This window comes from Bidens hawaiensis, unplaced genomic scaffold (genome assembly GCF_021521415.1).
Source record: "Bidens hawaiensis isolate Kalapana, Puna unplaced genomic scaffold, B.hawaiensis_p1.1 tig00008951_1, whole genome shotgun sequence".
NCBI lineage: Eukaryota > Viridiplantae > Streptophyta > Magnoliopsida > Asterales > Asteraceae > Bidens > Bidens hawaiensis.
The window spans coordinates 885,786-905,475 of NW_027491653.1; the positions used below are offsets into that span (position 1 = coordinate 885,786).

At 39.3% G+C, this 19,690-nt stretch overlaps 1 protein-coding gene across 1 annotated transcript; it reads left to right on the forward strand.

The window, feature by feature from the left end:
* The first annotated feature begins 2,763 nt into the window (after nucleotides 1–2,763).
* LOC143530640 (putative two-component response regulator-like APRR4) lies at nucleotides 2,764–6,169 on the forward strand. Its single transcript, XM_077026121.1, has 6 exons — nucleotides 2,764–2,896; nucleotides 4,274–4,423; nucleotides 4,537–4,854; nucleotides 4,949–5,025; nucleotides 5,587–6,042; nucleotides 6,140–6,169. Exons 1-6 carry the CDS (start codon nucleotides 2,764–2,766, stop codon nucleotides 6,167–6,169), a joined length of 1,164 nt encoding a protein of 387 aa, XP_076882236.1.
* Nucleotides 6,170–19,690: the final 13,521 nt, after the last annotated feature.

Sequence of the window (19,690 nt, forward strand, 5' to 3'; positions counted from 1 at the left end):
GCCACTTACTAAGACCGTGCTGCATCCCGCACTTAATCACACCGTTATCCAGTTGCACCAAGTCTTCAGGAACCCCATATTCTATATTAATCCCATATAAGCGTATCATATGCTTTTTCGAAGTCAACTTAAAAAAGCAAAGTTTTATTATAGGTTTTCTTCGCCCATGACGCAACCTCATTAACAATAAACTGCCCTTCAATAAAAGCCGACTGGGACGAGAGACTACCAACCTGATAACCTTATATAATCATAACGAAATCAATTTGACAATATATAACCTTGTAGGATGCCCCAACAAGCGAAATAGGTCTGAATTTTGATAAAAACTGAGGATCACTTACTTTTAAGATTAAGGTCAAGAAAGACGGGTAATCGTCCTGATTCCATAAAGAAGGTCACCCGTTTTTCAAAAAAAAAAAAGGTTGAAATAGGTCCCAAAATCATCTAATAAAGGTAAATGTGAAACCATCCGGCCCTGGGACCTGTCACCCTCGATACTCCAATTGGTCTCTTTGATCTCATTTTGGGTCACCGGTCTCACCAGATCAGCTACTTCATCAGCACTTAGTCTTGAACACCCTAGCATCCAGTTTCGTTCTCGTTTTTAAAGGTTCTTCGAATTTCTTTGAATCCATTATATTTCCCACCATCAGCCCATTAATCCCACAATGTATAAACTGAAAGCAATGATAATCACAATTGAAATCGTTGCCTCTTTCCCATTCATGTTGACTATATATATTACAATAATATGTAACTAACAATGGAAATAATATCAACTTTAACCATTACAATATTTCACAAATAACTTCTATGTATGTCGATAGTCTATTACACCCCGCAGTCGAAGCCGGAGGTGACTGAATGCTGAGACTGGAGCGAAAGTCTTCAAAGAGAGCGCGAGGTAATCCTTTGGTAAAGATGTCCGCAGTTTGAAAACGAGTTGGCATATGAAGAATCCGAACACGACCCCGTTGAACCTGCTCACGGACAAAATGAATATCGAGTTCAAATCATTATTGGAATTGGAGTGATATTTCGGACTTAAAGGGGTTACACCTATATTTCTATCATGATATCATCCATTGGAATTGGAGAGTGATATTTCGAACTTCAAATCATTATAATCGTCTTCATTTAGTAAACAATTATTGGTGAACAAACATTTACATTATGATTTGTTTTTATCTGTCGACAAGGGCTAACAGTTCCCGTGTAGCAATAGTTTTTCTTTTCTTTTTTTTTTGTCAAGTAAACCGGAGAAGATGATCGGTGATGGCGAGTTAAAGATAGTGGAGGGTGAAGGGTGGACGTTGAAGATTGAAAAGGAGGTTGCCAGTGAATGATCTCATATTGTTTTTTTTAACTAAATTTTTGTTTATAATAAATGGGCCTCACATTTAATTTTATTACATTTATAGTTTAATAGTATATGGGTCCATTTGAATATTTGATTTCTTTTAACGTTTGATGATTTAATTATTATTTGTATTATTAAAGACAAAACATACATTTTAATATTTCATACACACTTAATTGAAAATTTTTAGCCATCCTCACAACGGAGCACCACTCTAACTCATAACAAACTATTCGAATCATACTTATCGTTTTAGAAAATCAAAGAGCAAACTTATAATATTGGATAACTTTAGGGAGCATTCAATTCGTGTAATTAATTCTAATTGATGCACAACGGATACTCGTGTTAGTGTGTTAAAATTCTTTTAAACACGTTGATTAATCCTATGTTGTTACCCGGGTATCTGGGTACAACAATTTGTTGCCACAATGAAAATTCTTGTTGACAAAATCTATCATTAATTGTCATTCATATACTAAAGTCTTCAAACCGACCATTGCATCATCCTCTTTAATTTTCTTTTCACATAGTGAAATGTATTTCAAAAAGTTTCAAAGGGGTATTATGTAGAACAAAATTTGAACCAATTGACCATGATAATTTTAGTAAATAATTTTTTTTATATATACAACTTTAAGTAAACTAAAAGTTTAAACAAACAGCTTATTAGTGTTATTTCCAATTTAAAGAAGCTCCAAGTATTATTTTAAAATAGGCATAAATATTTACCAAAAAATGAAAAATCGATTGCATTATTGAAGCCAACCGATCCCACTTTTATCAAGGCATGTTTTTTTTTTATTTTGTGACCCGAACCGAATCGCAAATTATGATGTTGGTTTATTAGACATTCGAGTATCAAAAAATATTGTCATCATAAGAAAAATATCTTGTATCCATCAGTGTTCAAAAGGCCAATAAACACATATATGAAGTGTCTAGAGGTAGCCGGTTGGGCTACCCCTCAACTTTGTCAATGAAATGCAAAATTAGTTAAAATAAGAAAGAAAAATTCTTATCTGTTTTAATCGGCAGTTACGACCCTGACAATTCTTGTGCCCCTGCCAAGTCGGAAAAATATGCCCCTTAGGTTTAATGAATTAAATAACGTGAACTTTTTTTATACAAAGATTAAAAGTTATAATATTAAACATAACAATTAGCAATATCATGATGTTAGATAGAGTTTATCATTATAATGGACTTATAAATGTTCGGGTATTATCTCTCTCTCTCTCTGTATAAGTTTTTTTAGAATACCCTTAAACTTTTTTATTAATTTCGTCAATACATATAAACAAATAACTATAGTCACATATCAGTTCTCTATAAATACTATTGAATCACTCATTTCCTTTTTTTATGTTTTGCATTAATTCTCTCTCAACAAATACAACATGAATAATGGATTCAACAACAACATACTTGAAACATCAATACTTGGCAATGGAATTAAAGTAATGGTTATCGACCACAAGCAAAACTTTCTAGTATCTGTTTGTGAAATCCTGAAGTCCCGTTCATTTGAAGGTATAATTTTTATAAAAGTGTTCACAAATATATACTTGATTTTAACAAAATCATATCAAAAAGTGTTGTTAGCTTTGCTATTCTTACTTCTCAAATCAGTTTTTGTTGTGCTTAAATTCTATTGAAATGTGATTAAGAAAAAAAAAGAAAAAATATACTTTCCTTTCATTTATTGTTTTGTATTTTCATTATTAATGTGAACAGGTAAGACTTTTCATGAAATTAGTGGCTTATTACCGGCTTGAGGTTATCCCAAATCCTAATTCCAAACAATTCTAAACTATCAAATGCCATCAAAAAAATTAATTTAATTATTAAATAAAAAAACTAAGCCAAAATAACATACAATGCATTTTTCTCTTTAAATACCTTACTTAGTATACTTTAAAGTAATGCCACTTCTTTTCTCCTTTTAGTTTTATTTACTTTTCATTGTTTAGTTTGAAGAACTCTTTTGTGTCTATTTTTTTTTTAATTTGCACATATAAACTGAAATAGAACATATCATATCCAGACAAAAAAAACATTTAATCATTATTTTGTAAATTTTTTAAAGATCCGCATATACAAATAATAATAATAATAATAATAATAATAATAATAAATATTTAGTAAGTATTATTAACCATTTCATCGCATAAATGGTTGGAAAACTATGTATTTTTTTATTATTATTTTATGTGATGATAATTATAAATATTTTAAAATGTGTGACAAAAAATCAAAAAAGAAAAATAAAATTGATTGTTATAGTAGATGTTCAAGTGTTTTTCAACTCAAGTAGGGTTTCAAGGAAAGTCTCAAATATATGTATATAGTATGTGTGTGATATATATATATATATATAACCATGTTATCTCTATGCCACCAACGTCAATGCAATTAGTTTTATAATTAAGAATCTCAGTTACTTTTAATGTAAATTTGAAACCTAAATAAACAAGCAAACAAATAGCTTTGTACAAATTTCATGGTTTTAACTTAATTTAATTTTAATACCAGATTTCGGTTAAAATATGACATATATTATTAAGTATCGTCAATGTGGGGGCCTGTGGGGCTAACCCGCTACATATCTCTTCAAAGGAGGTCTCACATTTAAACATGAGCAATGAAGTAGTTTAGATTTACGAGAATAAGTGTTATATCATTTGCCTTTCAAAAATGCTTTGAATTCAAACAATTTGTAGTTTTATTAAATATTAAAACTTAAAAGATTATTAGATATACACCCTTATTTTTTCTATATACTTTGTATCGGATGTATACACGTAATTAATAAATATTGCAATTAGTATACTTTTAGTTTATATCCTTGATGGTTTACCTTGACCAAGCCTTGATATTCATTTTGTTTTTGTGTGTGTGAATTTATAGTTACATGTGTTGATGAAGCAGGTGATGCTTTACGAGTACTAGCCGCAGAAAAGGAAAAATATGATCTCCTACTTATAGCTAGTGACATGAAAGGCGTGGATGCTCTAACTTTCCTCAAAATAACAAAGAACATGGACTTATTATCGATGGGTATACTCTTGAAATGACACCTTTCAAACTACTTTAATACATAGAAAAGTTTGTAGATTTCCAGTTTAATTTATCTTGGATACTAATTAACACTTTTATATTATTATATAAAGTAATGCAGCAAGAAACAGATGATGAGTTCCTATTAAAAGTGCTTGAAAATGGTGGTTTTCGTGTTGTGAAGACACCGCTTACAGATGATGCGGTAATGTATGCAAGAGATGATGTTATAAGAGCACGATTTCAAAAGTTTGAGCGGTCTAAAGTTCTTGGTGAGAGTGAAGCAATAGAAGTGGAATGTGAAAGTCGCCCGAAGAGAACACTGAATAGTGGTGTGAAAAAAAACAAGATTAAGAAGAGGTTTTGCATAATTTGGACGAAAGAAATTCATGACAAATTCCTTCAAGTTATCCGCGAACTTGGAGAAGGAAGTGTGAACTCTTTCTTAATAGTTCTTACACTTCAACTTAATTTCAATTCCAGATATTAATATCAATTTTGAATTAGCACTAATATATTTTCCAGGATGTTTCCCAAGAGACATATGTGATGCTATGGGAGTACCTGGACTTACAAGACTACAAGTGGCAAGCCATCTTCAGGTTAGCTTTATAATTTAGATAACATTTGTTTTACATATAAACTAAATGCTAGCCTGTCTTTTGAATGACTCTAATGCTAATACACTTTTTTATGGATAAATAAAACAACAAAATATCCTCCTCAAATGCTCCTAAGGTAAGAGAAAAGAAGCCTCATGGAATTTTTAAACTACATGACATTTTATAAAATTTAATATGGATATCCAAATTATAGCTCATGTAGCATCTACATAACTGTTAACTACTCTAATTGCATTGTATGAAAACATATCACCCACAGTCTAGATCTAACTTTGGTTTAATGAAAAATATAGAATATCTATTGAATACCCTAAGGCAGCCCATTGGCTATTATCCTTGTTCGCAACATAGGTAAGTCTTAAAATGGAATGATTTTAAACACATTCGACAATTAAAAAAATGTGTAGAGATTTTTATCGGTGATTCCAGTCTCGATTATATATTTGTAGTTCCAAGTTGTTGATGTTTTTATTTCCAATTCAATTTAATTTCTATATATTAGTTTAAATTTCTTAATATGTTGTCCAATATGCGCAACAGAGGTGTCGTCTTGGTGAATGCAAGTTTCTTAAAAAGAAAGGAGAAACATGTTTTTCAATTAGTAAGAAGATGGTATCAGGTAATCTGCCAAAAGAAGTTGATCCGGAAATGCTTGGCAAGAATCCTAGTGCTTCAACACATGTCGAAAATCATGATGAAGTTGGTATGAACATTGATGGCTTATATACAGAAGGAAAAACATATATAAATCAATCTATCGAGGAAATTTCGTCAGTCAATGGAATCGGTTTTGAAGACTTTGCAGAAGGGTACTATGTTCCTACAGATTTTAACCTTGATAGCTTTCCATCGAATGAAGTATCTACTGATTCATTTGAATTTCTTAATGGTCTGGAAAATCCTTCTTTGGATGGAATGGAATTCAATGTGTCAGGGCAGAACCACAACATGCATGAACAAGATTTACCTCATGCTGATCAGGTGATGGATACCGAGGTATTTGTTTCTTTTTGCCAAATTAACATTGCTAAAACTTATGATAAGCTAAACAACGATTAATGAAATTTAATAATTAAATTTCTATGTATGACAGGGAGTTTCAAAGTTTAACCAACACATCTGACGACAAGAAGGTTAAGGATGAGAACAATATGTTGTTTCTATTTTCTAGTACTTTTCAAATAAGGTAGTAGACTTTATCTACCATAAAACTATATATGTGATGGATTAAAACGTTCGATTTTCTTTTGATATATGTTTGAAACAAGTTTAAATATCATCAGTGTTTGGAGTCGGGGTCTTTTTAAAAGCAGTCTCTCTATCTTGGATAGATGTATGGTTTGCATACATCTCACCCTCTCTAAACCGGTAGGCCCTACTAATTACAGCTTTGTTATGCGTGATATTTTACTTGATGTAGTTGCTCTTTAAAAACTGTAGCTAATTGAGGACCAATTTAAGTGGTTTGTATATTTTGAAATCTTGACATATTAGGTAATAACATAAAAAGTGAGTTTTTATGGTACTTAAAGTTGTGTAAAGGAGGTCGGAAAAGAGTTATGGATCGGACTTATAAATTTTATTAACTGAACCATTTTTTTCAAATATCAAATCATGGAGATTTTAAATTGCAAGATCTACCGAATTTTCTAAACCTATGAAAGGTGAAGATTTGAGCAATTTGTCAAAACGTGTTAAGATGTGGTGTCTTTTTTTTCCTTCTTTTTTGAAACGGTAAATTTAAAAACACAAACTAGCCCTTAGGCCCAGAACGAGGGAGCCGCAACCAAACAATAAATATGCAAGAAAATTACAGATTATACATTTACATTGGCAAAAGAGAAGTTAGAACGAGCAGATAGCCACATCCGAGTATATATTTGGATACATTGGCAAAAAAAGAAGTTACAAACAAATATACACACACACACTTATTTATACATGGGGACAAAAGTGGCACAAAATTGATTATAAAACTAAGTTATATACCGATCAACATTATACAACCTGACTTTTGGCAACGGGTTGTAACCGTTTAATGGATCGTCTGAGCTTAATCACTAGTGTACTAACAATACCCGATGCAAATCACTTATGTTAAGTTAGCCGTTAGGATATCCGTGATACTTGACCATATACAGTAACAAAGTCATAATCTTGCTACATTTAATATACATGAACAAGGACAATGACCGAGGTGAGCTTCACGACCCTTTTTCTTTTTAGTGTTCTAGAAACTTAGGGGGGGAAATATATTCAAAATGATTTGAAAACTTACATGAACGCATTTGTTTAACATGCACGAACTTAATTAAGTCGATAGCTAGAGAACAAGACATTTGATGTATATGTGAACATGAGTGAACGTAGCCCAAAATGGTCTTGAGCCACATACATAAAATAACCATTAAATATGGACTTAGCCGAAAATTATGTTATTAGTACTATTATGAACGATCTCCCCACTCAGCGTTAGTCGCACTAATTGCACGATCCGTATGGTCGGTCATCTAAGTGTAATGTAATCTAGCATTTGATTGTGAAGGCACGATATTTTGGGCAATCATTGGATAAGTTTAGGCTTGGTTATAAGCTCATGCGTTAGCATATTAATTCATAAATTTAGCTAGTTTATGGAGGATCATCGTTACTTGTTTTGGTTATGGAGCTTATAATCATATTAAAGAGGGCTTAACACGAATATAAATTCATTAATAAAGGTTTTTCATGAGGAAAACGCTTTCGCCATATGACAATGAGGTCATCACTATGTCTTCTAGGATACATTTTCACATTATAGCCACGTTTATACCTTCTTTTTAAAGGTACATTTCCATCATATGGTTCATATAACTACGGCCATATCCCATAACCAAATGATGACCTATAATTATGGTCCATTTACCCTAGGAATTGAAGATCTTTATAGTGATCGTTTAATCTACGTACATAACGCTTTTTTAACCTTTCTTAGGTACAAAAGAAGAAGCTATTGAGGGGTACGGCATAGCCGCAATCAAGTTTCGGGGATTAAATTGCAGCCACAAACTTTGAAATCAACCCATATGACGTTAAATGCACATCCTTGAAATCACCACTTTAGTACTTTACCCATTAGTGGTGAAGCGAAACGTCTTTAAGATGCAAAAAAGGCCGCAACCACTTAGGGGGTGTTTGTTTTTCACAAAAGAACTTTCTGACCTCTTTTGTCTGCGTCGCGCAGACATTAGGTTTGCAGATTGTTTGTTAAACATTTCATTAAAAATGGTCTGCACGCCATCTTTTTCACGCAGACATGGACCACCCACTTCTCACCTATTCTAACATCTTTTCATCTTTTTCATTCATCAGCTCTCTCAAACCCAACCCTAGACAGCCTCCTTCTGCAACCCTCAACTCCAGTCACCCCCTGCCCCCCCCCCCCCCACTTTTCACCTCCGATTCCGCTGCCGGGCGCTCCTCCACCTCCGGCCAACCGTCAGTGCTCCTCCGCCTCCCACGCTGCCTCTTCACCGAAAATCAAGTAAGCATCATCTCATTATACAAAATTGATTTCATCGTCATCTTCGGTATTTTCTTGTCATTGTTATTATTTGTTAACTACATACTAAGCCGTAAATCTCTGATTTTGTGTCAATTTGTCATTCTTTAAGAGAAAACTAGATTTTAGAGTAAACTGGTTGTAACTTGCAAGCACTATAGTTTTCATATTTATAAACTGATTTTATGTTAAGACCAAATGACCTATGGATGGGTGTTAGATAACTTCAATTGTAACGAAGTGGTGTTAAATAATGTTCTTAAAGGGTGAATTTGGTCAAAGAATAACCAATATCAAATTAGCTGAATTCTATGGCACACTTGGTGTTTGCTAAAATGCCCAAGTGAAAGGTTATGTATATTTGATGAAATTTGTGGAGCTTAATCTGAACAAAGTTTATTCCTTTGTAAAAGTATATGATTTGTAGTAAAAACTTGGTATTATAAAGTTAAATGAGCAAATTTGCAAGGGAATTAATGATGGGCTAAAGGTTTTGTACTCGGTGAATTTGATTGAATTATAGTTATAATCATGTTAACATATAATTCAAATATTGCCATAATCCATGTGCATGTGTGGTGTATATTTATGTTATTATACATGATATATATACTAAATCTAGTATTGCTTTGCCTTAGGAAAGTAATCCATATGTATGTGTGGTGTATATATATATATATGTTATTATACATGATATATATACTAAACCTAGTATTACGCAGGTGAACCTCTGACATTGTATTTAGTTGCCTCGGACATTGCCAAAGGGGTCGTTTTGCTAACCGATAGAAAAAATGTTCAAACTCCAATCTATTACATCAGTAGAACGCTATCGGTCCCGGAAACAAGATATTCGATGTTGAAAAAGTTGGTTTTGGCGTTGGTATATGCCGCCAGACGTCTCCGTAGATATTTCCAGGGCCACCCTATCAATGTATTAACCGGGTACAAACTCAAGAACGTGTTAAGTAAACCCGAGCTGTCCGGACGACTGGTAAAGTGGGCTATTGAATTGGGTGAACAATCGATCGAATATAAGCCTAGACCAACGATCAAGGGGCAGGTACTCGCGGACTTCGTCACGGAAGTCCCGCAGTACAAAGAACAAGAATGCCTAATCGAACAACAACCCCAAGCACCTCCGGAACAAGGGCAAGTTTGGTCATTGTTCACGGACGGAGCTTCCAACAGCGAAGGGTCAGGTGCATGTTTAAGGCTAGTCAACCCTGAGGGGCATGAATTTACGTACGCCATCAAGTTGGACTTCAAAAGTACCAACAATGAGGCGGAATACGAAGCCTTCTTGGCAGGACTGCGGATAGCGAAAAAGCTGGGGGTGAAACATTTGGAGGCTCGGGTGGATTCTATGCTAATTGCGGGAAAAATAAACGGAACATACGAAGCGAAAAACGATGTCATGGCTTCTTATTTGTCACAAGCAAGGGTCTTGATTCGCCAATTTTCTTCCTTCAATATTGTTCACATTAAGAGGAGCTAGAACAAATCGGCGGACGCTCTTAGCAAGCTAGCTTCAACGAATTTTGAGCATTTCGCCAAAGATATTCATGTAGAAGTTCTAGACCATCCATCCGTTCCACAAAATCAAGTCCTGGTAATTCAAACTGGTGTTGAGTCTTGGATGTCACCCATTATAGCTTACTTATCTTCCGAAGCGCTTCCAGCAGGAAAGGCTGAGGCTCGGAAGATTAAGCACAAAGCTCTGAATTACCAGTTATCTGATGGTATCATGTACCGGAGGTCATTTCTTGGTCCGTTATTACGTTGTGTAGACCCAGAAGATGCAAATTACTTGATCAGAGAAATTCACGAAGGCATTTGCGGACTACACGCGGGACCAAGAATGACAGTTGCAAAGATTATGAACGCATGGTATTATTGGCCCGGCATGCACTTAGACACTGTGCAGGAAATCGAAAAGTGTGATTCATGCCAACGACATGCCCCTAACACCCTGCGTCCAAAAAACGAACTGATTCCAGTAACATCTGCCTGGCCGTTCCAAAAATGGGCTATTGATATCATGGGACCTTTCCCAGAAGCCCCGGGACGTGTCAAGTTCTTGATAGTGGCCATTGATTATTTCACCAAGTGGGCGGAAGCCAAACCGGTTGCATCAATCACGGCTTCAAGCGTGAAAAAATTCCTTTGGGAATTCATCATTTTCCGGTTCGGTCTCCCACAAGAATTGGTAAGTGACAATGGGACCCAATTTGCTGATAGCGGACTAAAGGAATGGTTGAAAGAACTTCAAGTCATTCAAACCTTCACATCTGTAGCTCATCCGCAAGCAAATGGTCAGGTCGAAAGGACCAACCGAACTATCAAGGAAGGGATCAAGGCAAGGCTAGGGACAAAACGAGTGGGTTTGGTAGACGAATTGCCTCATGTACTCTTGGCTTTCCGCACCCAAAAAAACTCCAGTAACTTGGAGACACCCTTTAGCCTGACCTACGGCACTGAAGCCATAATCCCCGCAGAAATCGGGATTCCATCCGCGAGGGTTCTGTTAATTGATGACAACGATCATGAACTCAGGATGAATCTAGACTTGCTGTAAGAAAGAAGAGAATTAGCATTGATCCGCGAGCACAATTACAAGCGACAGCTTCAGAAGTATTACAAATCGCGGGTCCAGACATGTGAATTCGATGCGGGATATTTTGTCTTCCGCAATAACGAGGCATCCGGACAGGAGCCTCCCGGCAAGTTAGCCCCAACTTGGGAAGGGCCTTATAAAATCAAACAAGTACTATCAAAAGGCGCCTACAAGTTGGAAAAGTTAGATGGGACTGAAATTCCTCGAACATGGCACAGTTAAAGAAATGTTATATATAGCAGTTTTATTTGCTTTTTCGGCCTACGTGCCCACATAGATTAGCAAGCTATGCAATTTATTTTATTGTAAGACGGCTTATGCCCAATGATTGGAAAATGTTCAGTTAATTCAATGTTAAGTTGTAATATTTTATTGACAAAAACGAAGTTCCGGCTAGACACTTATATTATGGAACGTAAGACAAAGTGCACCGGAAGGAAGCAAGACTTCTTATTAAACAGTCAAAAGAGATTACAAGCAAAAGAAGTATTTACAATAATGACATATATACTTATAGAGCGACGTCTTCACCCTCCGCGGTGTCATCGACCTCATCTTCTTCGTCCTCATCAAGATCCAATAGTTCTTTTAATTAATCTATGGCATCTTCCTTGTCCGCAAGCTCCGATATATGGTCTGAAAGAGAAAACTTTAGGGTATCAAACTCCTTGGTCTTCTCAATAAGGATAGAGGCGGTATCCTTACCGGCTAACACGTATTCCTCCGAAAGCCGAGATGCTAAGCCAAACTCATATCCTTCCTCAAAGCCCATTTGGCGACCAGCTTGCTCAGAGGCACGAAGAAGCACCGCGACGCAATTCCCAAGATCGTCACTATTCCGAATGTCAGTAATAACCTGTTAAGTCAAACAAACATGTGTAAGCACATACATATCTTAATCGATCATGTTAACAAAAAGAAGATACCTTGGGAATCGCTGTCGATAGAAGCCAATTCTTATCCGTCTGTGCTCGAATAAGATCCATCTTGTGACCAGCACACTCCAAAGCTTGGTCCCGGTTCTTAGCATTCAGGTCAGACAAGCGTTTGTCTTTCGCTTCCGAGTCAGCTTGAAGAGTCCTTATCAGCTCAGCTTGCTCATCAAGCTGCTTCTGAAAAGAAACTTTAGCCCCCTCCAGGGCTCGATGACTGTCTTGAGCGTCAGTTAGTGCCTTGAGAGCTTCTTTCTTGGCACCAAGCAAACTCTGCTCGGTTTCCTCCAACTCATCATTCATAGCTAACCAATCCCGGTGAAGTTCCTGGTTGGTAGACACAGCGTTCGCTACATGATAAGAGTTGGAGTCGAACAACTCTTGGCGGATGCGGCGACGTTGTCGTTCCTTCTCTGCAGGAGGAAGACTTTCGTCGATATATTCCTGGCAAACATCCGCATTGCTCAGTACTGAGTTCCGCCGTAACGACCATCGGGGATGATGCGGAGCAGTATCCTCACCCACTTGAGAGGAGGAAGCCTGCCCCCCGCGTTTAAACACACTGACCCCACCCTGATCTCCGAAGATATGCTCATGACGGGGTGGAGAAGTATGGAACTGATCAGCTTCACCAACCTCTTTGTCCTTAATAGGAGAAGAGTCTGATAAATCGATCGGCTCTTGAACAGTGTTTATTGGTGAAGTGGGTGGAGTCGGGAGTTCGGTAGTAGCAGAATCCTTCAGACCTGAAATAAAAACCTTCAAGTTACCGAGAAGCGAGAGATTGAGGAATAATCATAAGGGGCCAAGTCTTACCTTTCAAAAGGTCGTGGGCAGAAAGCTCCCGAAGACGAGCGCCTAGATCTGGGACCTCAACCTTAGTCTTCTTCTTTTTCTTCTTCTTTGGCACGGCATCGGAAGCTTGTGCTTTCCGTTTCCCGGCAGCCTTTGAAGCACCCGCTTCCGTAACCTGAGGTTCGCCCTCAACGGATTGAGGATCACCTTCCTCACCTGATGACGGATCGGTGATGGCCTTCAAATCTTGCTTGCGGGTCAAACCTACAGACGAATGCGAAGGGTTAATAGCACCACTCGATAACCCTCCTTTGCAGAGTGACGACTCCTCGCTAGACAAAAGTAGTACTATCACTCCGCTTGAAGTAGCGGCAGTTATAGGTCGAGGTTGGGAAATACCTTCACACTTTTTGACAACTTCCTCACCTTGCGCGTACATTGCTTCGGAAACAATAGGCTCCGGAGTGAGGATAGTGGAGAAAAGGAAGTTAATCCGCGAACGTTCCAAATATGGCACGTCGTGCCGTGCAATAGGGTGGCGTACCATCATGCCCTCGTCTTGTCCATAAGAGTGGAAAGAACCGAACCTTCACCTGCAATCAAAGAATGTTAAAAAGAGCAAACTGAGAACCCGGAACATTATAAGCGAAAACTTACTTCCGTCGGTAGTCTCATAACAAGGTTCCAAGGCGGGGAATGGCCACAATCGACTCATCTTGGCATACACCATCGCCCCCTCGTGGATGGGACGCATCGGTGTCGGCGTCTTGATCAAAGTGTCGTACCATTTATGACCTTCATGCTCAATAATGGAAACCTCGGGAAGTGGATCTTCCGGTTTCCGTCGAGTCATCGTAAATGGGATGACATCTTCCCGAATCCAAAAGAACTTGGATTTCCATCCGTGGATACTTCGGATGCACTCAAAGCCAATTGGACCTTTTCCGGAAGTAGCAAAGCCATACCACCCATCACGATATGTCATCTTGTAGAAAATGGCAAACATATTAACTGATGGCTCATAACTATGGGACTGGCAACAGAATTCGAAATGCCGAATCCGCAGCATCCCAAATGGGTGAATTTGGGATAAATGAAGCCCGTATTTTTTCAGAACGGACCTAACAAATTTCGTCACGGGTAACCGAAAGTTACCCGTGGTAAAATGGTCCAGGTACAAGGCCATCTTCTCCGGCGGTGGCGCAGTTGCAAGGGCTCCTTTCGTTGGGCGTTCGGCTTCCCAGTCAGACGGAAAGCCATAGACGTTTTTAACATCTTCGAAGTCCTTCTCTTTAATATCGCACCCGACTTCATTAATAGAAGGGGGATTTTTCTTCTGGGCAGCCATCGGAGTCAAGTATGTAAGATGGATATAAGAAAACAGAATTCTCTGGTATGATTGAAAGGAAATATAGGTAAGCAATAAGAATGGTTGGAGACATCAAGGCCAATTTATACTTATCGCAATTAATGTGACCGTCTGACTAACGAAAGAAAGAGAAAATGAGGACCAGGGGATGACTGACACGTCAGGCGGGAGATTCGAAAAAGTGGTTACAGGCTGTCAAACAAACGTCTTGTCAGCCCCCGCCTAGTATCTTCTCTCCGCCACGTCATCAGTACTATCCATTCAACTTGAAGTTCAATATTTAAAGAGAAGATATTTCACAATGATATTATCAACCCAGGGAATTCTTTTCATTAATATTCAAGATGGTGATTAAAAAACATGAAAAGAAAATTACAAGTTCAAGTTTTAATGCCTACACCTATCCTATGGGTTCTAAGGCATCGTGTCTTCCGGAGCATTCTGGGCCGCATCATCCGCCTTGTCATCACCAGACTGGTCATCATCAGACTCGTCATCAGATTCATCGTCAATATATTCCCGCTGATGTTTCACGCCATCCTCGGACAAGGCGAATTTTGGAAGCATATTCTGCAGCGGAAAGACAAGGCCATCGTACTCTTGAACCCGCAGCGGAAAGACAAGGCCATGAAGCGGGTGGCTCTTGATAGGTTGTCCGGATTGGACAAATGCCAACCCTTCATTGAAGCCTTTCACCCGGCCAACGCCTTCCGAAGCAGTTGTTAAGTTCACGAAACAATCGGTAAGCTCCGTGCTCCTCTTGATATGACGGATAACCTGTAAAGAAGATTTTGTCAGCACCAGGGAATTAAACACGCAAAGAAATAAAAGGTGTGCGAGAAAAACTTACAGAGTCAAGGCCACGATCAAGGAAGTATTGCCTTTCCCGCTCAGCGCGCTCCGCCCTGCTACGAAGTTCCTGTAGCTCGGCGGAAACGCGGTCGCTTGCTTCAGTGTGGGATTGCAAGAGAGAATCGTATGCAGACTGCATTTCAACGACAGTCTTATCTTTCATTTCAGATTGCTCCCCTTTCAATCACAAAGCTTCCTCGAGCTCTTGAATCCGGACGCTTTATTGGGACACTTCGTCTTGTGCCTTCGCCAACTCGTCCTTTTTCTTCTGAGTCTCAGCTCGGGAAGCCTCAAGGGTGGCATTCGAGCTCTCGCAGGCCTCCTTCCACCGCCTAGCAGCATCAGCATTCCGCTCCTTTTCTTTCTGGAGTGCAGCCTCGGCATCAGTCTGCTTCCACCGAGTTGCACTCGCTGCTTTACGGTGCTCCTCAGCTTCCCTCTTTGCAGCCTTTAAATCATCGGAAGCGGCACCAAGCTTCCCGCCCATTGTCCGCCACTCCCGTAAGATTTCCTGACTACATTCTAAACTGTTAGTCAAGGAAACAGCTAAATCGGAATGGAGTTCTTGGCGGGAACGAGTTAGCTGGTGTGCTTTCTCAGCTGGTGGCATGCAGTGTTCAACAAAACTCATACAGGTCTTGGGATTAGAAACCCGAGACCCGTTGACAATATCCCAGGGCGGGACGAACAAGTCATAGTCCCCTCCCAACTGCACGCTCCCAAAGAATTGAGAACTTATGGGTCCAAGGCGAACAGGAGAGGAAGTTGACTGTTGTGGCCCACCTTGAGATGAACCTCCCCCAGCCTCATGGGCAGAAGATCCAAACAAAAAATCATCCCCCTCGCCCGTTGAAAAGAATGAGGAAGAAGTGTAAAATTGGTGGGGGGGGGGGGGAGCTTGCATTAAAGCTTCATTAGTCCTAAAGCCTTCCGCAGTGTCTTCAGGATTCTCTTGTTGAGGATCGGTGGCGTCGACATTTTGGAGCAAATGATCCAAGGACCCGGAAGTTATTGATTGAACATTAGATCCCTCATCGACCGTCTCAACAGGAGGGGTAACTGGCTTATCCACTTCCTTCTCCGGAGCAGTCTGTACCGACGTCAATAACTTACCAGCCACCGGGCGCTCGGCAATGGATGGATCTACATAATAAAGTCATAAATCAGATCCCACTGTCGTGAGCAACAAAAGTTAACAAGTAAAAACTCACCTTTCACTGTCCCCAAACGCTCCGCAAGGTTGGGTGGTAGTGGTTTCCTCGGACGATGCGTCCGACGTTTCTTGGTTTTTGGTTCTTTCTCGGCATCTGCAGCACTGGTACCCGCGTCACTTGCTTGGGATGCACAGAGAGATCTCTTCCGGTAAAGCTCCGCCAACAAATGAGAGACATATGAAACTTCAGAAGTATCATCTGAGCTTCCGTCCTCAAGGACGGCAGAATCGTCACTTAAAATAACAATTATCCCATCGGAAGTTAGCGCATTAAGAAGCGGAGGATTCAGGATGTACGCACCTGTTTCAAAGATAGCTTCCGAGACAACCGGTTCGGTACGCACTTTGACCGGAAAGAGGAAGTACTTGGCAGTTTTTTCAAGGATAGGCGTATCCTTTGCATCGCGAATGGTCTTACCCACACAACCCTTGTCATCATCCAGGGCATTCAACATCGATCCAAAACCTGAAGATAAACCGAGAACATCGCCAATAAAATTTCAAAATACAAAAAAGACAGAAAAGCAAAAGCAATAAAGACTTACGGCCATTAAACTCAATGAAAACAGGCTCCATGAAAGGCGAAGGCCACAAACGGCTCATGCCCGCCCGTACAAGGGCCTCTTTCGGAAGCGCCCGCATTGGAGTAGGCGAAGCAGTTAGTTTATGGAACCAGTCTCGCTTCTCATAAGCGTCCGGAATAATATCAACGAGAGCGTCGTTAGGAGCACGACGGACCATGGTCTCGGGCACCACATCCTCAAAAATCCAGAAGAATTTTTTCTTCCAATCCTTGGAAGTATCCTCAGTCAGGTTGCCGATAACTCTATCCGGCAAGCTATGGCAAGTATACCATCCGTTCCGGTTCGCCATCTTGTAAAATACAACGAACCGGTCCAACCGGGGAACTAAGTCATGTGCCATACACACAAACTCGAAATGTCTAATTCGTATGACAGCACGTGGGTGATGTTGAGACAAGTGAATCCCAAACGCCTTAATCACTCGTTGGAAGAACTTTGTAATGGGAAGGCGGAAATTCCCGTGGTTAAAGTAATCAGCATATAAAGCCATATTTCCTGGGGGTGGAAAGCTAGCTATAGAACCAGCAGTGGGAAACTCCGGTCCCCACTCGGGTGGAATTCCATAAGTCGTGATAAGCTTTTGATATTCTTCTTGGTCCCAGCAGACCTCTATTTCATCAACTTCAGATTGAGCAGTCGCCATTGCAAAAGATTGGTAGAATATAAGGTTGTCTCAGGAAAGATTGGAAGATAGAAGAAAGAAAACAAGTTCGTATTCAAGATTCAAAGGCGATAAAACTTCAAAAAGAAGTTAACTCCCTCTATTTATAGTCACCGCAATTAATGCGATGGGATGCGAACAGTATAGAGAGAAAAAACCGTTCAATAACAGATCGCCACGTCACGCGGGAAATTCGAAATAGGGAAAAAGTTGTACAGTCGGGTACAGTAACAGCCGTCAAAAACGTCATGTCACCTGCACACGCGCCTGCGAGTGGTCAACTTGTCCTTTTTCTTGATTATCCACAACAACAAAAGATATTTCTCACAACTTGCAAAGTCAAAAATCTCCAAATCCACTATTAAGTCCAGAATTTCACCCGCATAAAATACTTCACACGGAAGAAACACTGGACTGGGGGACTTATAGAGGTAGGGTACCAAAAAGACACCCTTAAGTGACACCCGCGAGTTAACCAAAAGTCCCTCATAAGGCACCCGCGGGGCATCCAACTCATCCGCATAACCATAGGCGGAAGAAACATCCTCACAAGGCATGCGGAAGCATCCTGGCACCCTCAAAAGTTGTCCGCAGGACAGAAAGCCCGTCCGCGTAAACAGCTACGAGGTAATGCCCCGGGACAACCGTTAGTGTGTGATAACACTCTAGAAGATTTACCAAGATGCTCTCTTAAGTAATACGTGATGTATCAGCCAATTACGGAAGGACACCTGTCCAGGTTATTATAACCGTGCACATGGCCAGGATTGTCCATCGCCCTATCATAAGGAGACACGTGTCCGGGTTGTTATAAATGCACATGCAACGTATGAGCTAGACCAGTAATACGAGGACACGTGTCCAGGCGATTAGAAGAGCATCTTTCAAAGGGACAGGCCCAGTTATCTTCCCATACCCTTCAGCTATAAATACCCTCTTAATCATCATGAGGTTTTCATTCACAATCACTGTAATCTCACAATTTACTTAAGTACTTTATCTTCTCATCAGAACTGTACTTATTCTCATGCCGGAGGGTGGTTACGGAAAGACCCCCCACCTCATCCTTCCCGTAACGAGCTCACGGTGTTCTGTTTTGCAGGATTCGCGTCATTGGACTTTAGGAGTTGTGTTCATATCGTATTGACAGTTAACCGTATCCTACCTTGTGGACTCATCGGATCTAGGACCCATTAATGGGAAGTAGATTCGTGTTTCTTCACTCGGGATTGGATTAAAAGTGGAAGATCAAATGCTCGGACTTGGATTACGCTGATGTTGATTAAGATGAGGTTGAAGCAGATGGCACTGCAACAGATCGGGAATATATGACGCGTTTACGAGCTGAGCAGTTAATGCAAAGTACGGAATATATGATTTAAAAAAATGTTATTGTGGTTTTATGAATATTATTTTAGTGTTGTATGACTATCATTTAATTTCGACGTTGAAGGATTTTTTTATTTAAATTTCAGCTTATTTAAAATTCATGTTTTATTTTAGCAGTCTACAGACGTTAAAAAACAAATAGTCTTCTTCTTGCAGACTGTAGAGGTTTGGTCCACCTCTTTTGCTACAGATGTCTGGAGATGTGGTCCGTAGAGTGCAAACATTTTACCTCTTAAAAAACAAACATCACCTTAATTATTCTGAGACGCAAAAGATGACCGCTTGACCACCCACTTAACCCATGAAGGAATAAACAACTATGCCACCATAACATGGCCCAACTCCATTGACTACTACCACCACCAAGCCATGGCTCAAGCCCACACACAACCTTTAGCATGCACTACGCACAAAACTATAACACCTCGAATCAACAATGGTTGTGTTGCAAACAAGAACAACACCATAACCGTCTTCTATCTTGATAAATACAAACACTTGTAACTTGTACATGTAGCATATATATATGACAAAAATTACAATTCACATGATTATGAGGGTTATTTTGCAAGCATACATAAGTATGTAAATTGACTAATTTGTATCACTTGAATATCAAACATGGACCCTTTTCCCTTTGGCACAAATCCAAGTTACTAAGATCGTATGAGGACGAGGATGAGGCTCCAAC

What these genes read in the sequence shown, in the direction of transcription:
- LOC143530640 (XM_077026121.1), top strand. Translation starts at nt 2,764, where the DNA reads ATGAATAATGGATTCAACAACAACATACTTGAAACATCAATACTTGGC. An exon ending in CATGGACTTATTATCGATGG is followed by an intron (nt 4,424 to 4,536) that starts GTATACTCTTGA and finishes TATTATATAAAG; the next exon opens with TAATGCAGCAAGAAACAGAT. An exon ending in CCGCGAACTTGGAGAAGGAA is followed by an intron (nt 4,855 to 4,948) that starts GTGTGAACTCTT and finishes TATATTTTCCAG; the next exon opens with GATGTTTCCCAAGAGACATA.